The sequence below is a fragment of the Somniosus microcephalus genome, chromosome 5 (assembly GCF_052327205.1).
Source record: "Somniosus microcephalus isolate GS21.2 chromosome 5, FLI_Smic_1.0, whole genome shotgun sequence".
In the NCBI taxonomy this organism is placed as follows: Eukaryota; Metazoa; Chordata; class Chondrichthyes; order Squaliformes; family Somniosidae; genus Somniosus; species Somniosus microcephalus.
The window spans coordinates 102,005,686-102,031,077 of NC_140991.1; the positions used below are offsets into that span (position 1 = coordinate 102,005,686).

Here is a 25,392-nt window from a genome sequence, read left to right on the forward strand (position 1 = left end):
GGGATGTGGAAATCAACAGTTGCAACTGAAGATATGCTACTAATGCACACTGTGCCTCCAGGTGGTGGAAAAACTCTTCATCTGTCCCTGGCCCTTCCATTGAGCCTCCCCTGGTGAATACCATTGAAGCTGCAGGGTCAGCTTCAACTAACCACATAAGACTTCTAACACCAACAACACCATCCTAAATCTGCATAGGGAGGGTACACACCTTCTTCATCAGGTCATTGAAACGTCCTGCAAATGTCCAGGCTAGAAATCCCAGATGTACACTGGATAGTATGCAATCCAGTTGGACACAGTGGGTGGAGCAGATTGGTTCTCTTGTCAATCTACTCATGCGCAAAACCAACAGCACTTCCCCTGATATATTTTTTTTATATTCGTTCATGGGATCTGGGTGTCGCTGGCAAGGCCAGCATTTATTGCCCATCCCTAATTGCCCTTGGGAAGGTGGTGGTGAGCTGTCTTCTTGAACCGCTGCAGTCCGTGTGGTGAAGGTACTCCCACAGTGCTGTTAGGGAGGGAGTTCCAGGATTTTGACCCAGCAACGATGAAGGAACGGCGATATACCTCCAAGTCAGGATGGTGTGTGACTTGGAGGGGAACTTGGAGGTGGTGGTGTTCCCATGCGCCTACTGCCCTTATCCTTCTAGGTGGTAGAGGTCACGGGTTTGGGAGGTGCTGCCGAAGGAGCCTTGGTGAGTTGCTGCAGTGCATTTTGAGGTGGGACACTCGCCGCAGAATACCTAACCTCTGACCTGCTCTTGTTGCCACACTATTTATGTGGCTGGTCAGTTAAGTTTCTGGTCAATGGTGACCCCCAAGGTGTTGATGGTGGGGGATTCGGTGATGGTAATGCTGTTGAATGTCAAGAGTCTGTGGTTAGACTCTCGCTTGTTGGAGCTAGTCATTGCCTGGCACTTGTGTGGCGCAAATGTTACCTGCCACTTATCAGCCCAAGCCTGAATGTCATCCAGGTCTTGTTGCATGCGGGCATGGACTGTTTCATTATCTAAGGAGTTGCGAATGGCACTGAACACTGTGCAGTCATCAGCAAACATCCCCGCTTCTGAACTTATGATGGAGGGAAGGTCACTAATGAAGCAGCTGAAGATGCCCAGCTTTGAGCTGCTAGATCTGTTCTGAATCTATCGCATTTAGCACGGCGGTAGTGCCACACAACACGATGGAGGGTGTCCTCAATGTGAAGACGGGACTTCGTCTCTATAATGACTGTGTGGTTGTCACTGGTACCCATGCTGTCACGGACAGATGCATCTGCAACAGGTAAGGACGAGGTCAAGTAGGTTTTTCCCTCGTGTTGGTTCTCTCACCGCCTGTCACAGGCCCAGAGTGGCAATATGTCCTTCTGGACTCGGCTAGCTCAGTCAGTAGTGGTGCTACCGAGCCACTCTTGGTGATGGACATTGAAGTCCCCCACCCATAGTACATTCCGTGTCCTTGCTACTCTCAGTGCTTCTTCCAAGTGGTGTTCAACATGGAGGAGTACTGATTCATCAGCTGAGGGAGGGCAGTAGGTGGTAATCAGCAAGAGGTTTTCTTGCCCATGCTTGACTTGAAGCCATGGGACTTCATAGGCTCCAGAGTCAATGTTGAGGACTCCCAGGGCCACTCCTTCCTGACTGTATACCACTGGTGGGTCTGTTCTGCCGGTGGGACAGGACATACCCAGGGATGGTGATGGAGGAGTTTGGGACATTGGCTGAAAGGTATGATTCTGTGAGTATGACTGTTGCTTGACTAGTCTGTGGGACAGCTCTCCCAATTTTGGCACAAGCCCCCAGATGTTGGTGAGGAGGACTTTGCAGGGTCGACTGGGCTGGATGTGCCATTGTCGTGTCCGAAGCCGATGCCGGGTGGTCCGTCCGGTTTTATTCTTATTATTATTTCTTGTAGTGGTTGTTTACAACTGAGTGGCTTGCTAGGCCATTTCATGCTGTTAAGAGTCAACTGCATTGCTGTGTGTCTGGAGTCATGTAAAGGCCAGACCAGGTATGGACGGCAGATTTACTTCCCTAAAGGACATTATTGAATCAGATGGGTTTTTACGACAATCCGATAGTTTCATGGTCACCATTACTGGTACTAGATACTAGCTTTATATTCCAGATTTTTTATTTAATTAACTGATTTTAAATTCCCCAGCTGGTGGGATGTGAACTCACATCTCTGGATCATTAGTCCGGGCCTCTGGATTATTAGCCCAGTAACATAACCACTATACTACCGTTCCCAACAGTACGTTCCCATTTCAAGCTCAGTTGAGTCCTCAGAGGAACTTTCTCTGGTATAAGTATCAGGTTCTCCAATGGTTGAGGTGGCTCTTGCTCCAGACTACTGCTCTGTGGTGGATACTTAAAGCAAATCTGTGATTAGAACAAAATAACAGTTTTAAAACATGAATCATACTTAAACATAAATTGATGAAACAGTATTCTAGTTTTGTTAATAACTCTTTTACTATTGCATATATTGTTCCAGTTCAGAACAGAATTACTGTGGCATTGCAAATATTATGCAAAAAGGCCACAAAATTACAGTCAGGGTCGACGTGGAAACCCAATGGCTCTCCAGATCAAGAAGCAGGAAAAGGGTAGAACTCAATTCCCACAGGATTCCATCCCGTCTCTTAGGTCCTGCCATTTTGCATTGGGGGGTTGGGGGGGGGGGAGAGTGGCATAGATGGATCTTCTACTCAGTTGAGAGTTGTTCTGTTGAGGCTTTTAGAAAGGCTCAGAAGCTTTGCATATGAGGGTGATTGATGCCAGAGGGGATCAATTACATTTGTTGTGCCTGCAAATGGCTCCCTTTGGAGTAGAATATTTGTTCCACGACTGTTTTTTAGGCCCAGGAAAGTGGGAAGCTTATGGTGCAGCGACTGTGGATAGCTCTGCCTTTCAAGGGTAGTTCAGGGCGGGTGCCACTGAAGTGCCGTTGCAGGCGCCAGTAGCCAGCCCCAACTATGCTATCGTCCATGCCCCCACAATGTGATATGGGATCGGCAGATTCAAGGCCTACTCTGCCACACATCCTCTGGCGGAGTTGGAATTTCAGCCACAAAATGTCTCTTTATTTTTCTTCCAATTATTCACAACAAATATTGCAGTGAATATAATTATACCGATATGGATGTTGGTTTTAAAACATTTTGTTTACCTGTAAAATTTTTCAGCATAACGTATGTATTCATTTTATAGTACAGATTTTTTCAGACATTGAACGAAGACTTGAGCCTTATTAGCATAAGTCCTTATGTGATAGTATAGAGCGGTTTGAATGACACTTACAGTACTGATGAATTGTGCCATTTCAAAGTTTAGCATGACTTCACTCAATTAGATCCACCCTCGAATAATTAGCTCAATTTGTACATTTAATCCATTGGATGTTGCTATCTAAAAGTTTTTTTTAAGGAAAAATCTTTAAAAATATTTTTAAAGTCCCACTAAAACTATCTGTAACATCTGTTCTACCACACAGCAGATTGACATAAAAATTACTGACAGTCCAAATATAGACTCCCCTTTTGAATCCAGTGTAATTCAGCCATCTTTTATATAATTTATTACAGGCTATAAAATTCTTTAGGAAAGTCAAATAAAGCCATTAAAGAGCCTATTCCTGGAGTATTCCTTTAAGGATTCTGCAGTTTGCACAAAACTAATATTAAGTCTTTTTTGTTAATTGTTTAGAATTTAAGGCTAAAGTACCTTGGGATGGAAATGAACCATTTGATTTTAAAATCTCTTTATTATGAAGATGTTTCCACCTAACTTTACAGGGGTCTATTTTCCAATAAATATGCCTTAAGGTAATTACTTCAACATTAAGACCCTAAAATAATCTACGCTTTATTTTCTTCAATATTGTGCATCCATTTACCAGCAGTGGAAAGTTAAGTTATTGATAGGTAAGTTTAAATTATTTTAATTTTAGTTGGAATTAATTACATTTAACTCCAACAACTGGCTTTAGGCTGCTTGACCTTTGCGAATGGAACTTGAGACTTATTAAGCTTTGGCGGTAAACATCAGAAAATAACAACTTGGAAGCAAGTCAACATTTTTAACAGAGTTGCAGTTGCATCTTCTTGTTAAAGAATTTATCAAAATTATCAAATACATTTGTTGGCACAACCAACAAAGCTCTCAACCACATAACCCTGCTAGAAAGCCTGGAATTTTTTTGTCATTTTCAAAGCCACGTGTGATATAGAGGACTGCACAAAACAAATAATTAACCTCGAGTGTATGGTTCTCATCAAGGGTGCTTCTAATAAAAAAAAGGGCATCAGTGAAAGCAAACACCCAAATGTTATATTTTTTTTAAATCTGACACGTGATGAGAATAGCCACTTTTTTCATCTTATTTGTGAGGTAGCCAACATTTCCTGCAACACCTCCCATTCTGGTAAGTTTTATAGACTGTGGGGGAGAAATTCAGTTGGTTGCGCCACCCGTTAGCACCTTAAGGGGGCGATAAGTGGGGCGCGAGCCAGCTGGCGCCCGGGCGCAGCGAGACCTGCGCCTCACACGAAATTGAGCGGACATTTAGCGGCGGCGCTAAACCGCAACACCCGCTCAGCTGCGCATGCAGATCCTGACGTCATTTCAGAGTGCAACGCCCTTGGGGCGCCCCGGACCGGAAATTCAGTGGCGCCCCCCTCCTTTCCGCCTGTCGCTCCCAACGACTGGTTGACTGGAACGGTTCCCAGTCGCTGGGGGCTGGGGGGGGGCGCTATTTAAAGGGGGCTCTTCCTGGCTTCTTTGTGGTAGCCATTTTTGGACCACTCCTTCTGAGAGAGAGAGAGATTTGCAGAGAGACAAAGGGAGAGAGCTTTCTGCATTGAGTCAGTGCTCGCTGAGGTACTTTTGGCTTCTGACCAGAACTTTGTAGTTGCTTTGCTTTTTCACCGGCATAACCTTGAGTGGCCACATACTATGGGGGCTGCAATGGGTGCGAACGTTGGGCTTCTCCATTAAATTGAGAAGGTGCAGAGAGAGAGTGCCAATCATGGCCAGACGGAGGAGGGCCAACAGACGTCGGCACACGAGACCTTACCATCCTAGGGTTTTCCGCCAACAGTTCTCATACCTCAATATGTCTGAGGAGCAGTGTTTTCGGAGGCTGCGATTCAGCAAGGAGGTGGTCACTGAGCTCTGCCACCTGCTTCAGCCAGATCTGCAGCCTCAACTGAGGAGCAGGGCGTCTCTGTCGGTGGCAGTGAAGGTAACAGTGGCTCTCAACTTCTATGCCACCGGCTCCTTTCAATCCGCTACTGGGGACATTGCCAATATCTCCCAGTTCACTGTGCATTGCTGCATCCATCAAGTCACGAATGCCCTCTTTAAAAGGAGACGTCAGTACATCTCCTTCCCCATGACCCTGGACAAGCAGCAAGAGCACGCAATGGGCTTTGCAAGAATAGCGGGCTTCCCCATGGTCCAGGGCACCATTGACTGCACGCATGTGGCTTTGCGGGCGCCGCAAGAGAATGCCGAGGATTACCGCAACCGGAAGGGGTTCCATTCGTTGAACGTCCAGTTGGTCTGTGGCCACAGACAGCTGATAGTCGCTGTCAATGCCCGCTTTCCAGGCAGCAGCCACAACACTTTCATTCTGCGCCAGACTTCAGTGGCAGACCTTTTTGAGACCCCGGCTCACCCAGGAGGCTGGCTTCTCGGGGACAAGGGCTATCCTCTGTGCACCTGGCTGATGACCCCGCACCGTGCACCCAGCACCCCTGCTGAAGAACAATACAATGAGAGCCATCAAGCTACCAGGAACATCGTTGAGCACACAATCGGCATGCTCAAGCAACGGTTCCGCTGTCTGGACCATTCCGGAGGAGCCCTTCAGTACTCACCTGAGCAAGTCTCCCATTTCGTTGTGTGCTGCATGCTGCATAACCTGGCAATCCTCAGGACTCAGCCACTGCCACCAGACATTGGAGCACCAGCAGCGGAGGAGGAGGAGGAGGAGGAGGAGGAGCAGCAGCACCAAGACGGGAGGGAGGCACAAAGTGCATGGTCCGTCTGTCAGCGGCTTATAGCAAGTCACTTCTAGGCCCCCTCTGAGGGAATGGCTTCTGCCATTCAAAGAACATGAATGGAACCGTGCCGCAACCCCTAAGCCGGTCAAGGCAACAAATAGTTCAAAGAGCAAACATGCACATTCTGAATAAAGACACTTCTTTATTTAACAAACTATGTGCCCTTCCCGCATGACAAAGTAACAGAGAGAAACCCCCAAAAAAACAGTCAGTCACATAACTGGCTCTCACAACCTGGAGACAATGATCAAAACAGTAACAAAAATATGACCACGATCCTCGGCCTTCAATTAAACAATTAACAACATTTTGCCACACCTCCTACTTTTTGCCCTTTGAGGGTGATCTGCTTCGCTTTCGAGATTGTCCCCTTCCCACCCTGCAGCTCCTCCGCAATGGGACCCCAGTGGCTGCAGCAAGGCTGGGGGGAGGCTGCTGAGTGTCAGAAACTGAGACTGCAGATGCCCTTGAGGGACAGCCTGGACCAGCTCTGGGCCTGGAGGGCCCGGCTGCTGACTGCACCAACTCTGCATGGGCGGCACTAGTCTGTCCTACAGGTGCTGGCAGCTGCAGTGGAGAAGTGACAGTGCTGACAGCAGGAATGCTGTCATCGTGAGAGAGGACAGCAACTCCCTGTTCGACCGACACACTGGCACTCCCACGGGGCAGCACTGCAGCATGCGGAGCAATCTGCTGAAGCACAGATTGCTGGCCTGCTGCGGCGCAATGAGGGCCCTGGCGAATCCTGCCCGATCCAGTGAGGGTGGCAGCAGTCAGTGCTCGTGTGGCCTCAATCTACGTCTGCATGAGACCAGCCACTGACTGCATTGCAGCACTAAGCAATTGCGTGGCAGCCGTCTGTGTTGCGCCAAAGTCCTGGAGACTCCTTGCCTGTGCTGTGTCGAAGTCCTAGAGACTCCTTACCTGTGCTGCGCCGAAGTCCTGGACACTCCTTGCCAGTGACTCAATGGATTCGGGCATCCTTGCCACTGCAGCCATGAGCTCAGTGTGCCTGTGCTCCACCTGGGTGTTCATTTCAGCGAGGAGCTGCAGCTCTTCTGCGCTCACTGTAGCAGGACTGGAGGCCAGACTCTCCCTCTGGGGAGAAGGCCGCCGAGCTTCCCTACCCCCCTCGCGTTACTGCAGCCCACTGGGTCCTGGAGCTTCACCCTCATCAGACCATTCCCCCCGCTCCCCTCCAGTGAAGACGTGTCCCCATTATGGCCATGGGCTGCCTCGGCTGAGGGTGGCACTGATGGTCCGGCTTCCTCCTTGTCGTCGCCTTCAGAATCACTCACCGTGGCAGCTTCAGGGCCTGCCTCCTCACCTGGTGAATCAGCATCTGAAAGGAGGGAGGTACAAGAGTGGCTTTAGCGTGAGGACAGGGTGGCAGCAAGGGAGGCATGAGTGCTGCAATGTACTGATTTGGCTCGAAGGTGGCAAAGGATGCTGGTGTGAGGAACAAGTGGAAGGAGAGAGGTCAAAATGGTGATGACTTTACCATTGCTGTCCATAACGGGGTCGGCATCTCCAGTGGCGACGGGGCCAATCATCCGGCCTGCCATAATCCGCTAGACTCGCTGCTCCAGATCGGTCAGGGCTTGAAGGTGAGGCCGGCCTCCCCCGGTCCGTTGCTGCTGCCTCCTGTTATGCGCCAGCTTGCCCTGCAAGAGAAAGGACGGGCTCTGAGTACAGTGTGCAGCCCTGATCTTGGCTGCAAAGCTTCCCATGGTGGAATAGCCCTTACAGTGTGCAGCCCTGATCTTGGTTGCAATGCCTCCCATGGTGGAATAGCCCTTACAGTGTGCAGCCCTGATCTTGGCTGCAATGCCTCCCATGGTGGAATAGCCCTTACAGTGTGTAAAGTGCTGAAAGTGCGTGTGAGTTTCCTGAAAGGGCCATAGTTGCTGGATGAGGGCTAGGCATTGGGGCTTTCAGGACCCTTTGGCCATAAAGTGAGGTCAACATGCAGGGATGAAGAGGATTCTGAAAAGGGCACTCACCCTGACGACCCGAGTGAAGTCATTGAACTTCTTCCTGCATTGCACAGGGGTCCTAGGCACCATGCTGCTGGAGGTCACTCTGTGAGCCACCTCCCTCCAAGCTTTTCGATATTCGCTGGGCAGCGGCCTCCTGCCACTGTCTGGGTACAGGAGAGATCGCCTGCGCACCACCGCGCCAACCAGAACCTCCAAGGCCCCCTCGCTGAACCGCTGCGTTCGCTCCCTGGCCCTCTCCATGGTCCTTGGCTTAAGGATGTGGCAACAGGTCTGTCCAGGCTGAGATTCAGCGCTCCGAAGCACAGGGTGTGGCTGCAAGTCCAGATCGACCCTCCCCTTTAAGAGCTGACCGGCGCCAGTGTGTCTGTGTCCAATCGCTAACTGGCCGCACCTGCGCTGCGCCCGCCCTCGGAGGTAGCGCTTCGCTCCTCCGGCTTAGCGCCTTAAGACAGTCGTGCAGCGCCTGCTTTAGCGCTCCAAGCACCTCCTGGGGTGAAGCAGACCAATTTACTAGTAGGTGACGATAATTTGCGCCGGGCGCAAAATTTCATGCCCACCCGATACTTACGCCCCAAACGGGGCGATACTGAATTTCTCCCCCTGTGTTTTTAAAGAATGCCTTAAGAAATAATAAATGCATTTGCCGGTGCATGCCAAAAATATATTGTAAAGTAAGATGGATAATATTCATTGTCTATAATCAGCTGTAGTGCATGCGATTACTCACAAAAGTCTACTACTGATACTAGAGCCAGTGGGAATTCAAAGTAAAACCTGGAAATGGATCAGAAGTTGGCTGAAGGAAAGGAAGCAGAAGGTACTTGTTAGAGAAATGATGTTGGGTGGGAGGAAGGGTGAGTGGCAAGCCCAGGGATTGCTGCTGGGAGCCTAACAATTTCTAATCAACATTGACAACTTGGATTCAGAACCAAATGTGGATTGCTTAAATTCACAGACGGTTCTAAATTGGGGACGAGATATTAAGTGGAATAGATACGGTAAATAGAGAGCACTAGTTCAGGTAAAACAAAATGTTAGAATAAGAACGTAGAGGTTAAAACTGATGAAAGGACAAATTAGGACAGGTATCACACAAAAAGTCAAAAACACTTGAAATGTTCCAAATTAAGTAGTGGAGGCAAAACCTTTAGATTTATGAAACATCCAATTAGATGAACAGTGGGGAGGAATTTTTTTGGAGAGATTGAGATCATCCGATCAGCTGTCTCTGCCACTTCACTTCTTTCCCCTAGTCCACCAGGCCAAACTTCCTCTAAGGTTCTCTCCTGCCCTAGCCCTGAACTCACATCTTTCTCCATTGTCTCTCCAATCACCCCTCATGACCTCTCCAAGCTCATCTTGTTCATGACACCCACTTCCCGCTCCCTCGACCCTATTTCCACTTATCTGCTGACCACCCAACTTCCTTTTCTGGCTCCCATGTTACTGACATTGATAACGGTTCTCTCTCCTCAGGTACTGTTCTCCCCTCCTTCAAATCTGCTGTCATCACCCCTCTCACAAAAACAGCCCTTGACCCTCCATCTTTGCAAACTACCGTCCCATCTCCAACCTCCCTTTACTCTCCGAAGTCCTTGAATGTGTTGTCGCCTCCCAAATCCGTGCCCATCTTTCCCGGAACTCCATGTTTGAATCCCTCCAATCAGGTTTTCACCCCTGCCACAGTGCTGAAACGGTTCTTATCAAAGTCACAAATGACATCCTATGTGACTGTTACAGTGGTGAACTATTCCTCCTCATCCTTCTCCACCTGTCTGCAGCCTTTGACACGGTTGACCACACCATCCTCCTCCAACACCTCCCCACCATCGTCCAGCTGGGTGGGACTGCACTCGCCTGGTTCCATTCTTATCTATCCAATCATAGCCAGAGAATCACCTGCAATGTCTTCTCTTCCCCCTCCCACATCATTACCTCTGGTGTCCCCCAAGGATCTATCCTTGGCCCCCTCCTATTTCTCATCTACCTGCTGCCCCTCGGCAACATCATCCGAAAACACAGAGTCAGTTTCGCTGACGACACCCAGCCCTACCTCACCACCACTTCTCATAAACCCTCCACTGTTTCTAAATTGTTAGACTGCTTGTCCGACATCCAGTACTGGATGTCAGACAAGTACTTCAGTCCCTGCCACAAACTCCATTCCTTAGGACTCCATCCTTCTCCCTGGCATCCGTCTGAGGCTGAACCAGACTGTTTGCAACCTTGGTGTCTTCTTTGACCCTGAAATGAGCTTCTGTCTTCATATCTGTGCCATCACTAAGACTGCCTATTTCCACCTCTGGAACATCACCCGACTCCGCCCCACCTCAGCTCATCTGCTGCTGAAACCCTCAGCCATGCCATTGTTACCTCTAGACTTGACTATTCCAACGCACTCCTGGCTGCCCTCCCACGTTCTACCCTCTGTAAACTTGAGGTCATCCAAAACTCAGCTGCCTGTGTCCTAAATCTCGCCAAGTCCCATTCACCCATCACCTCTGTGCTCACTGACCTACATTGGCTCCCGGTTAAGCAACGCCTCGATTTTAAAATTCTCATCCTTGTTTTCAAATCTCTCTATGGCCTCACCTCTCCCTATCTCTGTGATCTTCTCCAGCCCGACAATGCTCTGAGATATCTGCGCTCCGCTAATTATGGCCTCTTGAGCATCCCTGATTTTAATTGCTCCACCATTGGTGGCCGTGCCTTCAACTGCCATGGCCCTTAGCTCTGGAATTCCCTGCCTAAACCTCTCCATCTCTCTAGCTCTCTTTCCTTCTTTAAGACACTCCTTAAAACCTACCTCATTGACCAAGCTTTTGGTCATCTGCCCTAATATCTCCTTATATGGCTCAGTGTCAAATTTTGTTTTATAACACACCTGTGAAGCACCTTGGGACGTTTTACTATGTTAAAGGCACTATATAAATACAAGTTTTTGTTGCTGTTGTTGGATAAATTAAGATTGTCAGAATGACGTCCCACATCTGATGTGATATCACGTGACCTTCTTGAAATCTTCATTAAAAACTGTTTGGCAAATTTATTTTTGTTTGGAGAAGAGCCAAAAGAAACATTGGGGTAAGATTTCCTCTCTTTGTTATTCGAGGTGATATTATAAACTCTTTCACTATGATTTTACTGCAAAAAGCAAACAGGCAATCTTCTCCTTGTACTGTTTGTCACTGAGATCTCACATGCAGGTGACCTGATAATGCCTTTGGATGCAATTCATGTTATTGCACTGAATTGACTAATTTTGGTATCTGTTACATGTCAACTTCAGGCTCACACAAGGCATAACTTGTGGAGAAATTCCCTCCTGATTTCCACCTGGGCTTCGGGGCAGGTGGAGGAAGCACCATTCCAAAGCAAGCGGGAGCTTCATGTGTAGGGTTAAGTGACATCTTTAACACATTGATGCAAATTTGTGTCATTTATGTTCTCAATACACCATTTCCTCATTCTGCCCACAAACCATGAGCATCTGCTTAACTCAGATTTAAACCTAACATTTCTTAAATAGTCCAGCAGCAGATGGCTGGCACTGTTGAACATTGCATTTTTTGACTACAGATAATTGTTTCTGTGACAATTAAAGGCATCAGTGTGTGACGGGGGTTTGCAGCAGTGAGGCCACTCTTGCAAGCTGCCTACCCTTTTCACTATGGAGCTCCCTCTAGGTATACCACTGTACTTGGCATGTATGGAGGAAAAGGAGGAGGAAGGAAACAAGGATGCCGTTGGTGGGACAGAACGTGGGAGGGGGTTTGCTCGCATTCACCCTGACCCTCCCAACCGAGTGCACAAGAACTCCGTGAATTAATTCCTCCTCTGATTTTCCCTAACTACTGTCTGGGTGGCCTCACAATATTAAAGAGGATCAGCTGACATCCTACTATGCTGTAGCATGGCTGTTACTATTTATTTTAAAGGAAATGCAATTGTAAATAGAAACAAAAAGTAAGTTAACTCTACCTTCCACTTTGAATGTTCCATTTTGATTCAGCTCTGATTCATAAGGTTGTGAATTCAAGCCCCAGTCCAGGTCTTAAGCACATTGCCTATGTTGACACTTCATTTTAGGTCTGAGGGGGTGATGTGCTGTAGGAAGTGCTCTCCTTCACATGAGGCTCCACTGTTACGGTGGATGTTACAGATTTCATTGCACTGGATGACGAAAAGAAAGAAGTTCTTCTGGTTTGTTACGGTCAATATTCCTCTCTCAGTAAACTCACCAAAAAAAAAAATTTTTCTGCTCATTAATTTCCTTGCTCTTTGTAGTACCTTGCTATGTGCAAGAAGACACCTCCATGCACATATATAGCAACAATAACTTCACATCAAAGGAATTCATTGTATGTGAAGTGCTTTGGGATATTTCTAAGAGATATAATAAGGCACCATACGGCTGAATTTCCACAGGGCCTCTGCCATTCATCTGCCAGAAAAATGGCAAGAACACTGTTTATGTTGTTTTTCTTGGAGTTCCGTGCCTCTTCCACTGAAGTTACACTAGACAATTTGGGGAAGCCAAACTCACTACGCACTTGGTTTGAGTATAAAGCAAGGCTTTAATCAACTTGTTTCAGAACATGGAGGTCTAGTAGTACTTCACTAGCTCCTGTCTTACAAAATGTCCCTGGTAAGCTGGGCCCACGCCCAAGTATTTATACTCCTTGGACGGCGCCACCAGCTGGCCATCCAGTGTTATTTCATGAGTAGTTTCTTTATGATGATGAGATTTATAACATTCTTCCTGCCTAAAAGATTTGGAAGTCCAACAACTTCCTCTTAACGGATTAGGCGGACCATGAATAGCCACAGTCTTTTAGAGCTTTGTTTATGGCTAGAAGGCACATCTCCCCGGACTGTGTCTTGGTCCCTGGGCCACTTGATCCGTACCGGTGGATTGACAGGGTCCGTGTTGCCCTGATCGACCCGAGGGAGACTGGGGAGATCGTGACTCCGGGTGTGGGTCCCCGCACAGGTGCAGAACTGGCTTCATCCTGTTGGATAGCTGGGGATTGACCGGCGTCCTGGCCTCGGGTGGCCATCCCACGGGGAGCGCTCAGCTCCCCAAGTGGATCTGGAGGAGCAACCAGCAGATCTCTCGATGTTCCAGGTAGGGCGTCATCTTCGAGGGAGCGCAGAGTGTCGGCATCATCACCGTGGGCCCCTCTATCAGTTGGGTCCGTGGAACCGGCTGGACAGAGAGCCAGGTCCCGGAGCGAAACGGTGGACTCCTGGCCATCAGGGTACCGCACATGCACGTACGTGGGATTGATGTCCGTGAGTTCTACCTCGTCGATGAGGGGATCGTTTTTAGAAGATCGGACGAATCTTCGGAGCAGCACGGGGCCGGGAGTTGCCAACCATGCCGGTAGGGACGTCCCATGAGTGGAGCGATGCTGGGAACTGAAGAATCGCTCGTGAGGTGTGACATTGGTGGACGTAGAAAGAAGAGACCTGATGGAATGCAACACGTCAGGGAGCATAGTTTCCCACTGCTGGTCTGGTAGGTTGCGTGACCTGAGTGCAAGACGAACAGCGTTCCAAATGATAGTGTTGTATCTCTCAACCTGTCCGTTACCGATGGGATGGTATGGTGTCATTTTACTTGTGGTGATTCCCTGTTGGGAAAGATAACTTTTGAGTTCGCTTGACATGAAGGAGGGACCACGATCAGAGTGGATAAAATTGGCCGTACCGCAAAGGGAAAAGACTTGATCAAGGCATTTGATCACTGTGGAAGTAAGCATATTGGGACAGGGGAAAGCAAAGGGAAAGCGTGAATATTTGTCCACGATAGTAAGTAAGTAGGTGTTTCGTGTTGAGGGAGGCAATGGCCCTTTAAAGTCAATGCTGAGTCGCTGCATAGGCTGCATAGCGTGTATGAGCGAACCATCCGATGGACGGAAGAATTGCGGTTTTAATTCCGCACAAATTCTACAGGAGGAGCATGTTCTTTTCACATCTTCCGTAGAAAATGGGAGATTTTTAGATCACACAAAGTGCAACATACGGGTAACGCCAGGATGGCATAAGTCAGTATGAAGATCCGCAAGAGTCGAAGTTGACATAGAAGAGCAGAATGCCTGCGTGAGGGTATCCGGGGCCACATTCTCTTTGCCGGATCGATAATGTATGGTGTATCCAAAGGCAGCCAATTCCATCCTCCAGAGTTGTATTTTGTTATTCTTGATCTTAGTGCGTTTCCAGTTATCCAGCATAAAGGCCATGGAGCGCTGATCAGTTATAAGTGTGAAATGGTGACGAGCGAGAAAATGACTCCATTTACGTACAGCTTCAATCATGGCCGTAGCCTCCTTCTCGACAGGAGGATAATGGAGCTCGCTACCCTGCAAAGTTCTGGACAGAAATGCAACGGGTCGACCACCTTGATTCAAGGTAGCAGAGATCGCCACATCCGATGCATCACACTCGACCACGAAGGGAAGATTTTCATCAATGGAACGAAGCGTGGCTTTTTCCAGTTGTCGCTTGAGGAGGTTGAAAGCTGAAATAGCCGTTGCCTCCAATGGAAATGATTTTGCGTGAAGCAAGGGCTGGATCTTGTCGGAGAAGCGGGGCATCCATTTCGCATAATAGGCAAACATGCCGAGTGCCCGACGAAGAGAGCCGAGATTCGTAGGGGGAGGGAGTTCCTGAAGCGGACGTAGTCGCTCCGGATCCGGTTTGATGACACCGTTGCCCACCCAGTAGCCAAGGATGTTGACTGATGGTACTGATTTCACAGATTTGGACTCATTTAAGGTTAAATTGAGATGACAGAGAACGTCAAAAAAATTCTGGAGATTGGCTTCATACTCCTTCTGGTCATGATCAGCAACGGTAATATTATCCAGATATGGAAGTGTCCGTTAAGTTCTCCTGTTTGACGAGGCTATCCATTGCCCGTTGAAAGACGGCCACCCCATTGGTGACCCCAAATGGAAGGCGACAAAACTGGTAAAGCCGACCATTGGCCTCAAAGGCCGTATACTTTTTGTCAGAGTCCTTTAACGGTACTTGATGATATGCATTCTTTAAATCAAAAGTTGAAAATACCTTGTAGTTGGAAAGGTTATTGACCATGTCATCGATGCGTGGTAGTGGGTAGGCATCCAGGTCGGTATACTGGTTAATAGTTTGTGAGTAATCGATGCAAAGACGTTTCTTGTGTTGCTTCAGAGGATTTTTAACTACGACGACTTGAGCCCGCCAGGAAGATGAACATGGCTCAATGATACCATCAGCTAGAAGGAGAGAGATTTCTGCCTTGATAAAGGATCGATCATCTTGGCTGAAACGTCGTGATTTAGTGATTATGGGCTTACATCGGGGGTAAAGATTGGCAAACAAGGAGGGCTCGTCGAGCGAAGCCGCCGAAAGCGCACAAAATGGTACTTTGGAAATAGTAAGCTCCGGCTTTGACCCTCCAAATTCGAAAGTGAGTCTTTTGTGTTGTTTCTGGAAATCCTGTCCCAGGAACACATCACTGCATAGGTTTTTGAGCACCCCGAGCCGGGTGGAGAAATAAGTGCGGCCATTGAGAATAAGGTCGACAAGACAAAAGCCATTGCAATTTCCCTGTCTGAGGGGTAAATACGCAGTTTTAACTTACTGACAGCCAGCTCACTAATGAAGCTGTCAGAGCTGCATGAGTCGATTAGTGCGCTCAAAATGTGTCCATTTACCAAAACCTTCGTGGCTGTATGGGACAGCCTTTGGGGAAAAACAGCTGTGATGGGAGGAGGGGCAGTTTTACCCTTGACAGCTGTAACCTTAGTAGGGGTTCTTGGGGGAGGAGCAGTTTCATATTGATATGCACTCATTCCCAGCATGGGTTGTTGGACATCATTCGGTAGACATACCATGGCAATTTCCCTCTCCTCAATCTACTGCCAATTAAGCCAATTGTAGTACATTTACTGTTATCACTGTTGAGATCATCTGACTCGATACATATTGAGGATCAAATCTGGTACATTCTAGATCTGTGTGGTTTAGCTACTCAGAGGTTGAACTGGCTAAGCCATTTATGGAAAATCAGTACATAAACTTAATGGGAAAAAACATCTTTAAAAAGCAAAAGTATTTAAAGAATTAAAATTTCAGATAAGGCAGTCACTGGTAGCCTGAGAAGATGAAGACAAGCCACCAAACATTTCGTGCAAGAGTATTTTAAGAAGTGTCCAGTGAAATCGGTAATGTCCTTGCTACAACCTTTAGGGAATCACAAGAAATGGAATTAGTGCTTGACGATTGGAATATAGCTAACTAGCTGGGGAGCCCCGCGTTGCGAGGGCAATTTTGGGGCGCTTGGTCTCCCTGCCCCTGTGTGTCCCCCCTCTCCCTGTCATGTCCTCTCCCTGTCCTATCCCTCCCTCCCCTCCCCTCTCTCCCTCCCCTCCCCTCCTCTCCCTCCCCTCCCCTCCTCTCCCTCCCTCCCCTCCCCTCCTCTCCCTCCCTCCCCTCCCCTGTCTCCCTCCCTCCCTCCCCCACCCCCACACCTACCCTCCCCCACCCCCTCCCCTCCCCCACTCCCTCCCCTCCCCCACTCCCCTCTGTCCCTCTCTCCGGCCCCTCCCCCTGCCTAGCGCCTGAGGTCCGGAGCTGAGGTCCCCCGCGTATCGCGCAGCTGATGGACGGCCGCTGTGGGCGGGCGGGCGACGCATGCGCGGTCAGTGCGGGCGGCGCGAGCCCCCCACGATTTCCTGAGGCTCGCCACCCCCCGCGATTTACCGAGGCTCTCCCCCCCCCGCGATTTCCCGAGGCTCTCCCCCCCCCCGCGATTTCCCGAGGCTCTCCCCCCCCCCCGCGCGATTTCCCAAGTCTCTCCCCCCCCCATTAAATTGTTATTTAATTCCCTAACACATCATTAAAATATTTACCTTAGTTCCCTAACACACAGAAAGTGTGGGGGAAAAAATTGTGAAAAATCAAGATGGCGGCCACTCACCTCGGTTCAGAAGAATAAGGCCCGCCCACACACGGGTCAGGTCACCGAAGCGTAGGATTGGTCAATCGTCGAGTCACTCGACACTCAACTGTGGAATAGATTGGTGGACCTCGACGTCACACGGTCGCTAATGAGATGCTAATGAGCGGAACGCTGAACGTTTTTGGGATACCGCGGGCGGGATTTTTGTCCGGCTGAAACGTAAATATGCCTAAATATGCCGGAATCGTAAGCTTTCTTTTGAGGTGACGCGCACGTCGGTACGCTCTGTAACTTTCAAACGTATAGAGAACGGACAGACAGACATCGGGACAGACAGAAGAGCCGCTTTATATATATAGATGTAATATCAATCTTTAAAAAGGGATGCAGGGTCAACCCAGGAAATTACAGGCCAACAAACCTAACATCCATTGCAGGTAAAGTTTTAGAAGATATTCTAAAGAAGGGTTAGGTATGGTATGGTAAGAGAGAATCAATAGTTTATAGGTTTATGAATCATAGAACCACAGCATAGAACGATATCATCCAGTCCATCGTTTCTGGGCCGGCTCTTTTCTTATGGGAGGCATTCAAACAGTAGGGAAGGGTACAAGTACAAAAATCTGGATAGGTTTGGAAGGTGGGCTAATGAGTGGCTAATGTCCAAGTACGTGCTGTTGGTGGGTAGCCACATCTATCAGCACAACCAGCAGGCAAGGCTCCCCATTGCGCAACAGCCATAAGAAAAACTGTCTGAACCTGGGATATATAGCCAGAGCGATAGAACATAAACCCCAGAAAGTGATAGTGAGTCTGACAAGACACTGGTGTAGCTGTGCCTGGAGTACTGTGTACATTTCTGGGCACTGTACAGCAAGGAAATCGAGGCTTGGAGGAATTGCAGAAATGGACAACTAAACTGATACCTAGCTTTAAGGAGATGCTGAAGAGACTAGAATTGTTTATTGCGGAGAAGAGAAGGCTCAGGAGATACTGAAATATTCAAGACACTAAAGACAATGGCCTAGAAATTCAGTATAGCCACTTTTGGGGCGGTAAAGTCGGGCGGGCGCTAAAGTTTGCGCCCACCGGAAAGTGGAGGCCACTTCGCCGATATTCAGTAGTTTTGGCCAAGGAGTTTGCTCGAGCGCTAAAACTGGCGTTGCACCCCTATCTTTAGGCGCTAAGCCGGCGGTGCAGACTGATACCGCCGAGGCCGGGCGCAGCGCAGGTGCGGTCATGTTTTGATTGACAGCAGACACCCTGGCGCCGGCCAGCTCTTAAAGGGGGAAGGGTCGACTTGGTCTGCTGCCACGCCCTGGAAACTGCAGCCCTCCAGCTAGGCCTAAACACTGCTGCTGGAGAGAAATAGCGCCAGCAAGGATGCAGAGGGCCCGTGAGCGAGCGCAGCGCTTCTCTGCCCATGATTTAAAGGTGCTGGTTAGGGCTTTGGAGAGGAGAAGAGATATCTTGTTCCCGGACAGTGGCAAGAAGGCTCCCAAGAGGCTGTACAGGAGAGCCTGGAGGGAAATCGGCCAGAGGGTCACAGCCAACAGCGATGTCCCCAGGACTGGTGACCAATGCCGGAAAAAGTTTAACGACCTCACTCGGTTGGTCAGGGTGAGTACCCTTTCCAGTGTCCTCCTCATCCTTGCATGTGCACCTCACATTATGGGCAAAGGGACCTCAAAGGCCTAATGGCCAGCCCTCCTCCAGCAGCTATGGCACTCACATGAACATCAATAGCACTTTCTGCACTTTACACACTGGCCAAGCTATTCGACCATGGGAGGCAGTGCACACAACAACAGGGCACCACACTGGCCAAGCTATTCCACCATGGGAGGCAGTGCACACAACAACAGGGCACCACACTGGCCAAGCTATTCCACCATGGGAGGCAGTGCACACAACAACAGGGCACCACACTGTACTTAGAAGCCGTCCTTTCTCTTGCAGGCCAAGCTGGCCGAGAATCTGAAGAGCCGGACTGTCACCGGGGGAGGCCGTGCCCAGTTCCAGGAGCTCAGTGACCTGGAGGAGCGCGTGGGTCGACTCATGGGTGCCCGGGTGATTGGCCCCGTTGCAATTGGAAATGCCGACCCTGTGCTGGGCCCCAATGGTAAGGACATGACCGTTTGGACCTCTCTCGTTCCCCTTGCGCTTCAGATCTACATCCTTTGCCACTGTCCGACCAATGCGCATAATGCCACCACTCATGCCTCCCTCGCTGACGCCCTGTCCTCACTCTAAAGCTACTCTTGTGCCTTCCTGCTTTCAGCTGGTGAGGAGGAGGTCCCTGAAGCTGCGAGTGTCAGTCCCTCGGAAGAGGAGGACGACGAGGAGCAAGAGGAAGGCGGCACATCGGGGGAACCCTCATCCGCGCCAGGGGATGGCAATGGAGGGGACACGTCTTGCCTGGAGGAGAGCCAGGGGGAAGTGTTGCAGGGGGGTGTAGCTCCTGTGCCCAGTGGCGTCCAGCCACGCGGGAAGGGTCGGGCAGCATGGCTGCCTTCTCCCCAGAGGGGGGAAGTGTTGCAGGGGAGTGCAGTTGCTGGGCCCAGGGGCGTCCAGCCACGCGGGAAGGGTCGGCCAGCTCGGCGGCCTTCTCCCCAGAGGGAGAGTCCGGCCTCCAGTCCGGAGACGGTCCTCGCCCAGGAGGTGCGCCTCCTTGATCAAATGTCCGCGGACTCGGATCGTCGCCACACCGAGTTCATGGGGGTTGTGGCACGGTTGCCTGAGGCCATTGAGTCCCTGGCTCATAGTGTGGCCGATTTCAGGGCCTCACAGGCTAGGGGTTTCGAGCAACTCGCGGCAGCACAGGCCAGGGGTCTCGAACAATTTGGGGCATCACAGGACGCGAGTCGGGCAGAATTCAGGGCATCACAGGACGCGAGTCGGTCCGAATTCAGGGCAGCACAGGCAGCGAGTGGAGAGTTGACGAGTGGTGCCGTGCAGTCACTGGCTGGTCTGATGCGGGCACAGACCAGGGCAGTACGGGCACTCACTGCTGCCACACTCGCTGTGTCAGGCACGCATCGCCAGGGCACCCACCGCGCTGCTGCAGCACAGCGGTCTGGCCTTCACCAGATTGCTGCGCTTGCTGCAGTGCCAGCCCGGCCGACTGCCAGTGTCTCTGGCGACCAGCGAGCGCCTGGCATCAGCCAGCTTGCCCCCATTGCTGCAGCCGCCACTGCCACTCCCCCAGCAAAGCTGCGACGAGCTGCTGGAGAGACTGATGCTGCCCAGCCACAGCTGCAGCAGTCAGCAGCCGGCCCCTCCAGGGCCGGAGCTCGTCTAGGCCGACCCCCAAGGGCATCCGCCGTCACGCATTGTGCCCCTCAGGAGCCTTCCCCCAGCCTTGCAACACCCACAGGGCCCAGGTTGAGGCGGAGCAGCAGGTCGGCCAGGGGCTGGAAAAGCCTGGACAAGGACTCGCCCTCTCGGCACACAAAGTAGAGTGTGTTGCCAAATGTTTTTTTATATGGGGGTGTTTGTGTTCTGTATGGGGGGGGGTTTATTTTGGTAAGGCCGAAGATGAAGGCAAATGTTTTTTTATATGGGGGTGTTTGTGTTCTGTATGGGGGGGTTTGTCTTGGTAAGGCCGAGGATGAAGGCCATTTGGATGGACAAGTTTTGTTATTCCTCCCCAGGTTGTGGGAGTGAGATATGTTTTTGACTGTTTTTTGGGGGTCTTGTCTGTTTTTGGGTTTCATGTGGGAAGGGCCCTGAGTTTGTTCAATAAAGCTTTTTATTTATTCAGCTTGTCCATGTGTGATGTTTCAAGTGGTTGTTGCGTTAACCGGCTGAGGGCTTGCGGAGCGGCTGCATTCATGTGCCTTCATTGCCACAAGCCATTCCCTGACAGGGGGCCTAGAAGTGTCGTTCAATAAGCCGCCGACGGACGGCCCTTGGACCTTGTGGCTCCCTCCTGGGCTGGTACTCCTCCTCCTCCTCCTCCTCCTCCTCATGGTCCTCCTGCTCATCCTCCTGAGGTGGTGGTCCAACGTGAGGTGGCAGTGCCTGAGTCCTGCAGATAGCCAGGTTGTGCAGCATGCAGCAAACGACGACGAACTGGGAGACTCTATCCGGCGAATACTGTAGAGATCCGCCGGAACGATCCAGGCAGCGGAACCGTTGCTTGAGGACGCCAATCGTTTGCTCTATGATGTTCCTTGTGGCTTGATGGCTTTCGTTGTATGCCTCCTCAGCAGGGGTCCTGGGCGCGCGGAGCGGGGTCATGAGCCATGTACACAAAGGATAGCCTTTGTCCCCGATAAGCCATCCTCTTGGGGGAGGCTGTGCCTGGAACATGTCAGCCACAGTAGTCTGGGGCAGGATAAATGCATCATGGCTGCTGCCTGGAAAGCGGGCATTGACAGCTAGGATGCGCTGCCTGTGGTCACACACCAGCTGTACATTGAGGGAATGGTAGCCCTTCCGGTTGCGGTAATCCTCGGCATTGTCGATAGGTACCCGCATAGCCACATGCGTGCAGTCAATGGCGCCCTGCACCATGGGGAAGTCGGCGATCCTGGCAAATCCGACTGCACGCTGCTCCTGCCTCTCTAGGGTCATGGGGAAGGAGATGAATTGGTGTCTCCTTGCGAAAAGGGCATCGGTGACCTGCCGGATGCAGCGATGCACGGCGAACTGGGAGATGTTCGCTATGTCCCCAGCAGCGGCTTGGAAGGAGCCGCTTGCATAAAAGTTCAGAGCCACCGTGACCTTCACTTCCACCGACAGAGACGTCCTGCACATCAGCTGTGGACGCAGATCTCTGTGAAGCAGCTGGCAGATCTCTGCAACCACCTCCCTTCTGAAGCGCAGCCTCTTAACACAATGCGCGGCAGTCATGGTGAGATAGGACACCTGCTGGCGGTATTCCCTGAGTGGGTAAGGCCTACGTTGCCGACGCCTGATGGCCCCTCTGCGTCTAGGCATGGCTGCCCCTCTCACACAGCGTCTGCGAGCCCTTCGCACATAATGCTGGAACTGAGGGTTGGAACCCCATGCAGCCCCCATAATATACTTGCAAACAGTGAAATCACAATGAGTCAAATTTCCAAGCTCTGGCCAGAAGCCAAAAATACCTCTCCTATGTTGGCCCAAATCAGTAAGGTCTCTTCCTTGGTCTCTGTCCAGAAATCCGTAGCACTAAAGTCATTGCAGCAAAATGGCTGGCCTTTATAGTTCAGTCTAAGTGCCCTTTAATTAGCGCTCCCCGAGGCCCGCAGGGCCTCTGCTGCGTTCCACTTCACAGTTCTTAACAGCGCCATGCCCACATTGGGCGGGCGCCACTGAAGTTCCGGTTTGGGGTGCACAAACGGCGTTGCACGACGAAATGACATCATAAGCTGCGCGCGCAGCTGAGCGCGCGCAAACACTTTGCGCCGGCGCTAAATGTCAACTGAAGTTGGGCGTAGGCGCAGATCGGTCTGCGCCCGGGCGCTAAGTGCCTAGCGCTCGAAATCTACTCCTCTTATGGCGCTAACGGCTGGTGAACGCAACTGAATTTCTAGGCCAATGTGCCGTATATTCCGATCCCTAAGAGTGTGTACGTGCTGTGTACATACCCGTAGGGACATCATAAATGCCAGTTTCAGGCATGCACAGTGCATGCGCTGAAAACTGACATTTCTGATCTGTCAAGAATGCTCTCGATAGATCGGATGCCTGCCCTAGAGAAGGGCCTCTGTGGGCAGATAGTTCCGTTTTCTGGAGACCCTCCGCCCGCAGAAAACTCATAGAAATCTTACGCCTGGTAAAAGCAGGCGTAAGGCCTGCTTTTACCAGGATAAGAGTTGAAAAAAGTAAAAAAAAAAAAATTCACTTATTTATCATTTAAAAATACTTTAAAAATGGTAAGTTTATTTTTAGCCCTGTAAAAAACTTTAATTATTTTTTCAAAAAATTAAATTTTTGTTTAAAATATTTAATTTATTGTAATTTCAACTCATTTTAAAAATGTGATTTAAAATAATATTTAATGTTTCAGTGTTTTTGGGGTCTATCTGTCAAGTGTATGAAGGGAGATTCCCTTCTCCTATTGGCTCCCCATGGCCCACGTGATCCCAGGGACGCTTGCGAACCGTATGCGCCCCTGGAATACCTGGGCCCTGCACATTTCGAGTTTGGAGAGGCCCAGGAATGGAAGTATATGCACCTCGGGAGCCCTCAGGTAAGTCCGTAGATTTTTTTCCAGATCGGAGGCCTCTGCACACAGGAAGCCTCTGATCGGATAATACATGCCAATAAATCATTTGAATCCTGATGATGTTTGAGATTGCTACTTACTCAAGAACTGGCTCAAACTCAGAAGAGGGAAGGCACACAGACAGTTTAGATTTAACAACTTTACACAGCGTGTGGAACAGGCTGCCCAGGGAGACAGTGAAGGCAGATAGTGAGGAAAAATTTAAGGGAGAATTGGACAGATATTTGAGGAGGTAGACGATTAACACGTATTAACTTCAGGGACCAAACAGATGAACTGCATATTCTTTCTGGTCCTGTACTTTCCACGTTTCTAAAACAGATTTACAAGTGGTAAAATGTAATCATAAATTATTCTGAGGGTTAACCAACAGCAAGGTAATTTCAATTATTTGCTATTTCCTTTCAGACCATGTGACCTGAGTGACCTGGAATATCTGGATGAAGAGTTCCACCAGAGTCTACAGTGGATGAAGGACAATGACATCACTGATATTCTCGACCTCACCTTTACAGTTAACGAGGAGGTGTTTGGGCAGGTTTGTGTGGTTTGTCTTAAAGCAGTAACAAGCCTAAACCAGTAAAACACAAAGGTATTATTAAGAACTGAAAGGGAGACAGTTTTATGTATAGCTCAATAAGTTGATGTAATTTAGAGTCTCACAGCTAGTACATAATGTTCAATTATAGTTGTCATTTTAAAATTATTTGTGCCCCTACATTTTCAGATAGGCTCTAATCAATAAGGAACCCTGCCCTCTTTTCAAATAACTCAAAAAATAATCGACAAAGTCACTACCATTTGAACTATGAGCAGGGGGTTTCTGAACACCTCACTACAAATCTTGAAACAAAGGCAGTGGACAAGATACCACTCATTAAATAATTAAACCAAATTCACCATTCATCAATGTTGAAAGAAAGTAATCCCTTTTAATGGCCTAAGATGTTTGCCAATGAATGTGACCGTTACCCTGAAGTGTCCTATTATTCTCATTTTTATCAATCTACATATGTAAGAAATGCTTTTGCCCATATGTCTGGGACTGAATTGATTTGTTCTCCTTTCTGAAGTGCCTTTAGTAATGCTGATATAAATCCTTCGCATGCTGTTTCTAACAGTAGAAATATAATGGCCCAGAAATTGGTGTCGGGGGCTTCCCGCGGGTGCAAGGCCCTGACCGACACTTACATAGCACGCCGACAGTTGAAGCCTGGCCCTGCGTGGATTTCCTCTCTGTGGCCCGGTTCAGCTCCCGGCGCGCTGTGCTTGCATGATCTAGCGGCGTAGTTAGTTCGATGAGCCGGCTGGGATCACGTGAGCACTGGGCAACCAATCGGAGGTTGCAAAAGTTCATTCATGAGTTTGATAGTAAGAACTGTCAAACTCATGAAAACTCCGGGTGCCCAAAACAGTACTTAAACTTCAAATAAAAGTTTTAAAAAATCCCACTAATTAAATGAACTATTAATAACTGTAAAAAATTATTTTAAACAATTATTCAAATTTTTGAAAAAAATAATTTTTTAACAAATCGGGTCTAAAAATACACTTACCTTACTGTAAATTCTTTAAAAATAATAAACCTGTGGAAAAAATGTTCTAACTTTAATTAATAGACCACTTACCTTTTAAAACTAAGTCCTTACGTCTGCTTTTTTCACGCGTAAAAACCGGAGGCCTTCACGCACGGGCGAAGCTTAAAAAAAGAAGGAATTTCAGCGCGCACGCGCAGACTCCTGCGCACACGCGTTCGACCTCTGAACCCCTTGGTTCAGAGGAAAGGAAATGCCGGTTTTCCGCGCATGCGCTGTGCATGCTGAAAACCGGCACTTCCATCGGGCCCACGCGTGAGTACCCCGTCCGTACTCACGCGTTGGGACCCGAATTACTGGGCCATTATAAGTTACAAAATTCAACACAATTCATTTTTCCTACAGGATGCATTCCTATTAAAGCAGCAACAGCAATCAGAAATTCCTTTTGTTACAATGTTAAAACCTAATAGTGTGTCAAATTTATCACAGTACAGAGAAATTTGGCTTGATGATGGGTTGGTCCTAATGCAAAATTGGATTTCCTCGGGGATGTACTGCACTAAAACCACAGTAACACTTAGAAAACTGTTTTGAAAAAAAGTTTGCGGAAA

General features: G+C 49.3%; 1 protein-coding gene across 1 annotated transcript in view; it reads left to right on the plus strand.

Annotated features, from left to right (window-relative positions):
* The window catches only part of hecw1b (HECT, C2 and WW domain containing E3 ubiquitin protein ligase 1b), a 773,289-nt gene that overhangs the window by 671,403 nt on the left and 76,494 nt on the right, over positions 1-25,392 (plus strand). Inside the window, exon 24 of the mRNA XM_085988048.1 lies at positions 23,652-23,781. Coding sequence (XP_085844174.1) covers positions 23,652-23,781 — 130 coding nt within the window. The remainder of the gene's footprint in view (positions 1-23,651; positions 23,782-25,392) is intronic.